Source organism: Populus trichocarpa, chromosome 1, assembly GCF_000002775.5.
Source record: "Populus trichocarpa isolate Nisqually-1 chromosome 1, P.trichocarpa_v4.1, whole genome shotgun sequence".
NCBI lineage: Eukaryota > Viridiplantae > Streptophyta > Magnoliopsida > Malpighiales > Salicaceae > Populus > Populus trichocarpa.
In genome coordinates, this window is record NC_037285.2 from 10,327,098 (window position 1) to 10,337,285 (window position 10,188).

The following is a 10,188-nucleotide window of genomic DNA, read 5'->3' on the forward strand; positions in this document are numbered from 1 at the left end:
GATTTTTTTGTAGGAATAGCAAAATTATCATTACATTGTTATAGTAAACAAATAGTAACAAGTTTGGGTTAACAGTATTTTTTCCACATGGAATAGCAACCTGCTCTGTAATGTCTCACAGGATGTGAGGAATCTCAAATTATGTTCATAAGATGATTGCCTTGGATCAACATTCAACCGTGATTTGAATTGACAGAAGCCCAATTACCACGAAAGTTTTCAAATCGATGCAAACTCCGTTAACAGTCTTTCCAAAAATCGACGAAGCTACCACTAATGCTTGATAACTTAAGCTATAATTAGATTACTTTCCAAGCAATACGTGCTATAAATCATAAACCTGAACCGGGAAATAAGCTGTGCATTGTGTATTCAACATTCTGAAGACCAGTTATCCAGGTCTAATTACAGAATGAATAGTTGGTATTTCGTTTGATAGAACACCTGATCCCTTTCCATGCAACGACGGAAGCATAATATAACCTCTCTCAACATCATGTTCACCGGCTACATGAACATAGATGATTACAAGATTATACAGCATTTCAAAACAAAATCAGGAACCCTCAAAAAGTAGCTGTGTGAATCATCTGCGTATAATGATCGAGGCGTGGATTCTTCTTGAAAAATTTGCCTCCTTTCTTTCCCATGCCAGTCCCCATAAGACTTGATGCAAGAAGAGATCTGGTATCTGGCCTCCATCTCAACTCCTTAAGAACAGAGAAAAAGGTTGAAAGAGCTGGAGAGACTTCACCATCCTTTATGTTCTTGCATGACTCTATTCTAAAATGTTGAAGTTCATTCCAGGTAAGAAGTACTGATTCCAAGCCTTCTGTTGTCAACAAGGAGCATCCTTCCAGAGATAAAAACTTTACCTTCCTGTAAAATAATGAAGTACACGCAACCATTGATATCTCAACCATGTAAACTTCATTATACAATGATAGCCCATAAACATCAACTGGCTACAGCATAGTCTTCCAATTATAGGTGTTTGCCAAGTAGATTATTCAATCCAAGTAATTGTCAAAACGCCAGTCCATCAACCATCAAATAAGCTTCACTGTAAAATTATAGGCTTTCTTTTCCTGTGTAGTTGAACCATTGAATTATTTCGCTTTTCTTGTCTTTGCGCTGTCGAACTAAATCTACACTAGGATTTTTCTTGTGACTGTTAGACTAAGTTATTAATAGAATTGCATCAATTTCTTTTACAATTTTGTTGCATTCATCATTGCTGCGGAGAATCTAGCATTCAGATGCATCTAACAGTAATCAAAAGTCAGTACTGTCACTAATTTCAAATCCAACAGCACTAGTTAAGTGTCTTTGAAATTCTAATTAAGGTTACTTCTTAGAGTATTTTTTATTCGAAAAAATATCAAAATAATATATATTTTTTAAATTTATATTAAAATGATCTAAAAAAAAAATAATAATAATTTGAAGCTAAATCTTTTTCAAAAATATGATTGGATGATAATGCAAAACACCACCTAAGCGCGTGAGTGTGGCACATTCCAGACAGGCAGTTAAATACAAATGATTCACTATCAATTTCAACTTCGTAAGCCAGAGCATATCAACAATGCAAATTATTGGAAAAGCTAAAAATGCATGTACGAGCTTTAATGGATGTACAACAGAAGTTCATCTGCAATAATTCAAGAACCTCTGTAATTGTTAATATGTACCCTGAAGGACTGCAATAATTGAATACCTTACAACCATTACCAGGCCTCGAAAGCAATCAAAAAAACTTAAAACAACTCATTACCTGCAAATACTTGCCATGCTAAACATATCATTATCCAATCCCCAACAGTCCTGAACAACAATCTCCCTCACAGCTTCGCACACCTTAAACAAGGCTTTAAGGCTCTTTTTATCTCTCAATTGACACTTCCGCAAATGCAACCTCTCAAGAGCTGGACAACAACCCAAATACTCATCCGGCCCTGGGCTGGGATCAATTCTCTTACACGACAAAAACCTCAAAGTCTTCAAATTCTCACAGTATGAAAGCCCAGCCAACCACCCACAATCCATCCTATGATCGCAAATAGTGAGTTCCTCAAGCATCTGACAACATTGTCCAATGGCCTTAATCCCATCAAAACTACCCTCACACCCACTCAACTCAAGCTTCACTAACCTCTTACAGCCTTGAGCCAAAATCGTTAACCCAATATCCGAAACCAAAGAACCATAAAATCCATCCACATTTCCAACAAGTTTCAGAATTTGCAAATTCATACAAGCAGCAATCCCGCGCAAGGCATCATCATTACACTTATGTAACTCCAATTCTTGCAATGTCAAACAATCTTCAGCAAAACTTAACAACCCTATCTCACTGGCACCAACCACTACAAGCTTTCTCAAATTCGGACAACCTGAAGCCAGAACTCTAAGCCCTCTATCAACAACCTCAACAGGCGACAAATTCTCTTCGCAAACACGCCAATCCGGTAAGAACCCAGAAACCCCAGAATTTATATCCATCTGAAAAACCCTATGACTCAACCGGACACAGCAATCATGGGGTCTAACAACACATCCATTAAGCAAATCCACATGGGTCAAATTTGGGAATCTTGAAAGTAAACGGCCAGACTCAAGAAACTCCCAATCTAAAACCTTTAAAGACCTAACAAGACGGCCTTGGAGATTAAGCCACCGTTTACAAACAAGTGAATTAGGGTTTCTTTGAGAATCAGGCAATTTAGAGAGGATTTTTAAGAGGAGATCATCACCTAAGAGAAGTGTACGGTCAATATCGGGGAGATTGGAGATGAGGGTTCCTGTTTTGTCTCTGAGTTTGGTGTTGGGGTCTGCTTGTTGCTGCTGTTGTGGTGTGAGTGTGGGTGTTGGCGTTGGCGTTGGCGGGCTAGAGACAGACTGGAGCTGCATAGCGAATAAAGCATGCTTCAATGGTTTTGTGTTTTTGAGCCACAGGTGTGACCACCTTGGTGGTCTCTTCTTCTTCTTCAACGTTTTCTCGGTAAAAAACGACATCGTTTCCGTGTTTGTTTGTTGGTGGCGGCAGTAGTTCCAATTTGGGTTTAACGCATGTCTGTGAGGTTTGTCTCTGTGGGAGTGTCGACTGACTTTCTGGTATTAATGGCTCTCAGGGATTCGGAGGTGGCGGGTGAAGGAATTGAACGAGTGTTCTTGTGATTTTTTGTTTTCGTTATTATTTGTTTTTGGGGACTGGCGCTTTTTTTTGTTTTTTACCTGAAGATTTGAAATGGGTGTCCTCTGCTCTGCTCTGCTCACACCTCTCTTCTCGCTGACTGTTTGTTGAGATTGTTTTCTTTTTTCTTCCAGTGTACCCGAAGACCGTAGTGGCGCTGCTATCCACAGCGCAACCACAATTCTCAAAAGTTAAACTTCTATTTTTCTTTTTTCTTTATCAAATAATTCTTTAATAAAACAAAATTCGGCAGTTTTTCAGTAATAATAATAATTATTATTATTATTATTATTATTATATGGTAGAGGATGGTTACTCATTGTATATTCCTAAATTCATTAAGCCTTCAATTAAAAAAAAAAGGAAAGTAAAAGGAAAAAGAACCTTACATTTCTTTGTTTAGAAAGCCTTCAATGACAAGTGATTTGATTAAAAATGCGTTAGAAATTGTGTTTTAAAATATTTTTTGTTTAGAAAAATATTAAAATAATATTTATTTGTTTATTTTTTTAAAATTAATTTTTAATATTAATATATTAAAAAATTATAAAAATAAAAAATAAAAAAATATTTTTTTTTAAAAATAAAATTTTAAAACGCAATTCGAAACCACCCAAGTACATCTTCTAAAGGTGGAACGAAGTGAAGTACTAATTGGGTGGGACTTTTTTTTTTTTTTTTGTCTGTTTGCTGATCTGATATGGGATTCATAATATTGATTACAATGCCATCCCTTACAATGATTGATTACGTTACTCGTGGAATTTTGTGATGTAGTTTCATATATTTAAAAATTTAGAAGTGGTTATTTTTTAAAAAAACTTTATTTTAAAATATATTAAAATAATATTTTGTTTAATTTTTTAAAAAATTATTTTTAATATCAGTATATTAAAATAATCTAAAAACATAAAAAATATTAATTTAAAATAAAAATAAAAAATAAAAATAATTTTTTTAATTTGTTTTAAAATATTTCTAAATTGTAAAGCCAAACACAACCTAGTTCGTGGATAGCTTGTACGAAGCCTTGGCATCATCTCTCCCTCCCCTCTTTTGCTTTCTATGTTGCATGAAAATCTTACTACCACCATCTCTCCCATAGGCCCCTGAAACACGCAAACTTGACACTGAATTGCATCGCTCCGGATTGCTATTTTTAAGTTTTAAAAGTATTTTTAAAAAATTATTTTTTCTTAAATTAATATATTTTAGTTGTTTTAAAATCATTTTGATGCGCTGATATTAAAAATAATTTTTAAAAAATAAAAAAAAAATAATTTTAATATATTTCTGAGTGAAAAGTACTTTAAAATGCAATCACAAACACACTCTCAAACATCTAAAATGTAATGGAGTGTCCAATCAAAATGACTGTAAATTGATTCTTTTAAAGTATTATTTTAAAATATATATTAAAATAATATATTTAAAAAAAATTATTTTTGATATAAAAGCTTAAAAAAATTTGAAAATTAAATAAAGATAATTAATTTGAAACAAATAAAAAAATAAAATTTCATTTAAAAAAATAATAATTTTAAAACGTGAAAATAAATAGGTTTTAAAACCCAGTTCACTATAAGGGATGGAAACCCAAAATAAATAAATAAATAAAACTAATGAGAAGTTAAACATATCTTTGAAATTTCCTTAAAAAAAATTAAAGCGATGCACGAAAGAATGCATAGCTAGCAGCCTTGGGCAGTGGCGGAGCCACATGGTATCAAAAGGGGGCAATTGCCTCTTTAATTTTTTTTTTCAACATATTTTTTATATTAAAATATACAATTGCCCCTTTAAACTCTTTTTTTTTTCAAAATACTTTTTATATTAGAATATTAATAATATTTTAACATGTTTAATTTTCTTTGATGGCTACTAATTAATTAACCCAAGTTAGCTATTGTTAACTTACAACATAATATAATATATAATATATATATTTAGCATATTTTACTAATTTTTTTTCTTTTTCTTTCATTAATTAACCGAGAGTCTTTTTTTTTTCTTTTAAGCTACTATTCTTGCCTCTCTTTCTTTTGCAAATTTCTCTTCAAGTCCTAAGCTATTAATTAGTTAAGTAAATAACCTCTTATGTTTTATGCTTTATGTAAGTTTTCTTCATCTTTTCTATTTGTTTCATTGTTTAATTTTAGTTTTATTCATTTACAATTAGTTATTGAAAATGTTAGGATGTATAATAATTTAAGAGTTTGTTGAATTAATATGTGTATGAGTAATATTATATGCATATGGATATGAATTGAAATGAGTTTTAATGAATTGATAAGTATTTTACTATGAATTTCATATTGAAAATGGATGATGATGAACTTACTAGTTATGGTTTTAGCTACTCTCTACCATATGTTAGCATAACATTGTTGTCAAGAACTTCACTAGTCCTTGGAAGATTTAGAAAACACAAGCATTGAACCCATCCTAAACTAAAAATAGATGAATGACAGTTTGATTGTATATATTAAGAAAAATATTTTTGATGAGATTGATAATGAAATTATTATGAAGCAGTTTTAAAATATAAAACTCGAAAAGAACAATTATAACGTAAGTTTTTTTTTATTTTAAAAGTATTTTTAAATTAATTTTGTTTGATATGAGTTAATACATATATTTCAAATTAATTTCTTAATATAATGCATGTCTAAATGATACATAATATTAAATATTTATTAATAATTTATCTTTTTATTTAAAAAATCCTTGCTCTGCCACTGTCCTTGGGTGACCTCAATTTTATGATTGATGATGCATTCGCGTGGTGGGCTCATAACCATGAAGATTTGTATCTCATCTCATGTGTATTCCCCTCACAGTTCAAGAGCTAGCGAGCAATTGCATAATTTTTTAAGTATTTTTCTCATTAGTATTAACAAAGAATATATATTTTTTTTACAATTTTTTTATACATTTTTATCCAATTCATTGTTATTATATATATTTTTCAGAGCATAAATTGATTTTATAATTTTATAATTAAAATATGATTTCATGAGAATTCAATCTTTCGACTACATCGATCGATGCCTTGCTCAGATCATTCCATGAAGGAATGCATGTCCTGGCTTGGTTGCATCTTAAAAAGATGTTGGGATCTCAAAAAAGCGATTTGTTGGAACTTGGCATGAACGGGAGAATATCAACACAAAAGAAGTACAAGTTAATAATACCAAGACATGGCGGCCACGTCATTCTTAACTGCTAGCTTTCTTTCGACATTTCAAGCCATTGCCCTTGCCATTTTATCAAGGAAATATTCTCCTCTCTCTTGTGACTTGAGATAAAATCGGTGCCCATTTCCTCATAATTTTTATATATATATCAATCGATCTATAAAAATGTTAGAAAATTTGGCTTTTAGATGCGATTACTGGGCACATTTGATATCTAACTAAAAATAGAATTTATTTTGAAGAATATTTTTCAATATAAATACTGTAATATAAAATATTTTTTAATATTCGAATGAGTTAAATTTAGAGGTTAACTACTTATTTTAATTAAATAAAAAAATATTTTTGTGAATTTTGATTTTACATAAACCTCGTACTTATAATTTTTATATATAAAAAAAGAAATATGCTTTGTAATATATCAAGATTTATTAATATTTATATAGAAGTATAATTCACATGATCTAACATGTCGTATCACGTGTCACAAGACTCAAGCAAATAATAAGAATATGCATTATAATTATTCATCTATGATCATAATGTTTATAATATTCATTTTGAAGAGGTTATCACTAAGATACCTTTATCATATTAACACTATATTTTTAGAGAGTACATATTTATCAATCTCAAAAACCAATTTAAAACCATTTTTTCTCAAGAACGAACCAAACATTAAGTTCATCTAATGTCAACAACAAAAAGAACATTGTTGAAGGTCAAAATGTTTTTGAAAGTCATCATCAATATGATCATCCTAACATCTATTTGTATGTTGATGAATTCTCCATGTACACTATCCATTTCTTTATAAAAAAGAGAACATCCTCTTATTGTTTCATATATGTCTTATAGAGATAGTATCAACCCACCATTGCTTGATGTTTTTTATTAGGTTGACTTTGAAAACAACAATAGATGTGTTCATTTCCAAAACCTGATCAATGAGATAATCAATCTGTTGATATTGGCTTTAACAATCATTTCTTTTATTGAGTTCCTTTGTTGAGCCCTTGGCTAGGTTCACTATCAGAAAATTAATAAATACAAACGGAAATACCGAGAGAATATTTTCATCGAAAATTTATCAACGGCTTTTACCGACATCAATATTCTATCGGTATATACCAAGGAATTACAATGGAAAACAAAATAATTAAAACAAAGCAAAAACAACATTACCAAAGGAATTACCGACGGAATAAATTATGTCGGTAAAATCCGTCGGCAAAACCGTTGGTAAACTGTGAACATTGTTCATCATGTCAATTACAAAGGGAATCACCGACGAAAAATTCCGTCGGTATTTTCCAAAGAGCTTTAGAACTGTTCACTTTCTAATTACACTGTTAATTACTGTTCTTTACAGAAAAAATCACCGATGGATTGAAAAGTCGTCAGTGTTATTTGACGGTTTTCTGAAAAATTTAGATTAAATTAAAAATTTAAATTAAATATTACAAATGGAATCACCGACGGATTGAAAAGTCGTCGGCGATATTTGGCGGTTTCTGAAATTTTTTTATTAAATTAAAATTTTAAATTAAATATTACAGATGAAATCACCGACGGAATGATTAAAAATATTAATATTTAATTATCTGTTGATAAAATCATCGGTAAAATGCCTCAATAAAAAGCCTCGAATCCCTAATTTCACAACAGACCCGTCTCCTTTCTTCTTCTTCTTCGTTTTCTTCTTTTTCCCCATATATAAAAAACATCAATATCCATTTCTTTTTCTTTTCTTCTCTCCTCAACTCCTCTTCTCCTCCATGCTCAGGTATGTCTTCTTCTCCTTTCTTCTCATTTTTTTTTAATTAGTATACTTTACGAATTTGTTTTTTTTTCTCTTCTTAGCTTCACTTGCAACTACATTAAGGTAAGATTTCTTTTTTCTTTTTTTTTCATGTTTTTTTTTACTATATTTGTTTTTTATTTTATTTTATTTTTAATTCTTTTTGTTCTTAATAATTGTATGAATGTTGTTGCAAGATTTTTTTTTCATATGAGATCAATTTTTAGTTGATTTATTTATAGGATTTTTAAATTTTTTACATATGAATTTTTTAGTTGAATTTATTTGTTGCAAATTTGTTTGAGTTGATTTTCTTCTTCTTTTTCCCAAGCATTTTGAGTATTATAGAGTATTGATTTATATTAATTTAATTATTTTATAGTTTTGTGAAAAAGATTTTTTTTGAATATTTTTAAATAATTACCGACGAAATTACATACAGTATTTTGCCGAGGGAAATACCGACGGAATGAAGCGGGGGAATTTTTTTTTGCTCGCTTTTTCCGTCAGTAAATTCATCAGTAATAATATTTTTTTATTACCAACGGATAAAAAATTACCGATGATAGATTCACTGATGGAGCATTTTCATCGGTGATTCCGTTGGTAAATTAATTACCAACGGAATGATAGTGCAAATACCGATAGAAAAGTCCGTCGTTAAATCTAAAGATTGTGGTAGTGGTTCCCTAGCTTTATTATAGGCAAATCATTTTCCACTATATATTTTGGCAATACTTTTCTCCTTCTCGGCAAGCTTTGTTTTTAGGTCTTTATTATGGAACTTCACCACTTGTGCTATAAAGTTTTCTTTAAAGGCTACACTAGAAGATTTATCTCTTTTTTCATATAACTTATTTTCCTCTTCTACCCTTAGCCTCAAAATGAGGTATGTTGCTCTCATTTCCTCACTCTTATGCTTTCTTTCTAAATGGTGGCAATTTTACAACAATTGCTACCATTTAGAAGGATCCACTTATAATCATATTTTTAGCATAAATATCATGCAAAGTAATTTCAAATTCTTGAACTTGACTCATAATGATTCTTGAGTCAATCATATTAAAATCTAAAAAATCGCCAATCATGAACTTTTTTATAATAACAACTTCAACATTGAATTTTTTTTTTATCTAAAGCTTTCTAAAGTGCCTTTGCACTATTTATTATCCAATTTATTCAAGATGTAGTTCTTGCATATGAAATCACTTGGATTTCATTCGTCTAAAGCTACCACAATAATGAAATCAAATTTATTATTTGACAACTTTGACGTTTTTCCCCGACAATAATTTATTCAAGTTTAAGGTGGTCAAATCTAATAACATTTTTTATTGTCACCTTTTAAAGTTCAATCAATTGAACTTTTTAGGAATCTCATCATGCACCACAAATGGTAATTGTGGAATCCTTACTATCAAAATAGTACTTGTCAAAGCAATATTATTTGGAACAATCAATTCTTGAGTTAAAGTCATGATAAAGGTTTTTTGAACAATAGCCAAAATTATAGAAATAAAATTAGCTTCTCAAACAAGCAAGTTAAAAAAAATTAAAACAATAACAAAATCTTAACAAGCCAAAGTTTGATAAAATTCTATAACAAGTATATAAAGTTAAACAAACTTTTTTATTTGTTGAAGAACTTAGCATATAATCAATCTAAGGATTTATTGTTGTTGTTGTTGTTATTAAGGATCAATAATTTATTCTTAAGGCTTTATTGCTCATCACTTGGTACAAAATGACTTTCTTCAATAAGTCTTTAAAAATTCTAGCAACATCACCTTATTTAAGTGCACTCCCAAACAATGTCCAACGAACCAAAAAAATACTGACTAAAATATATCTCCACAAGAACTAATCTTAAGCTTTAGATTATGAAGAAAATAAAGAGAAAAACAAGAACTTAAAATAAAAGAGAAAAACCGCAAAAATTAGGTAGAAGAAGAGTAAAACTTTCTGCAGCTATATTGTCCTAAACAATGCAGATG

At 30.2% G+C, this 10,188-nt stretch overlaps 1 protein-coding gene across 1 annotated transcript; it reads right to left on the reverse strand.

Moving 5' to 3' along the window:
- Positions 1-341: 341 nt before the first annotated feature.
- LOC18094019 (F-box protein At5g07670) lies at positions 342-3,369 on the reverse strand. Its single transcript, XM_006368170.3, has 2 exons — positions 1,778-3,369; positions 342-879 (listed from the first exon to the last, which is right to left on the reverse strand). Exons 1-2 carry the CDS (start codon positions 3,016-3,018, stop codon positions 567-569), a joined length of 1,554 nt encoding a protein of 517 aa, XP_006368232.3. The 5' UTR covers positions 3,019-3,369; the 3' UTR covers positions 342-566.
- Between the last annotated feature and the right edge of the window lie 6,819 nt (positions 3,370-10,188).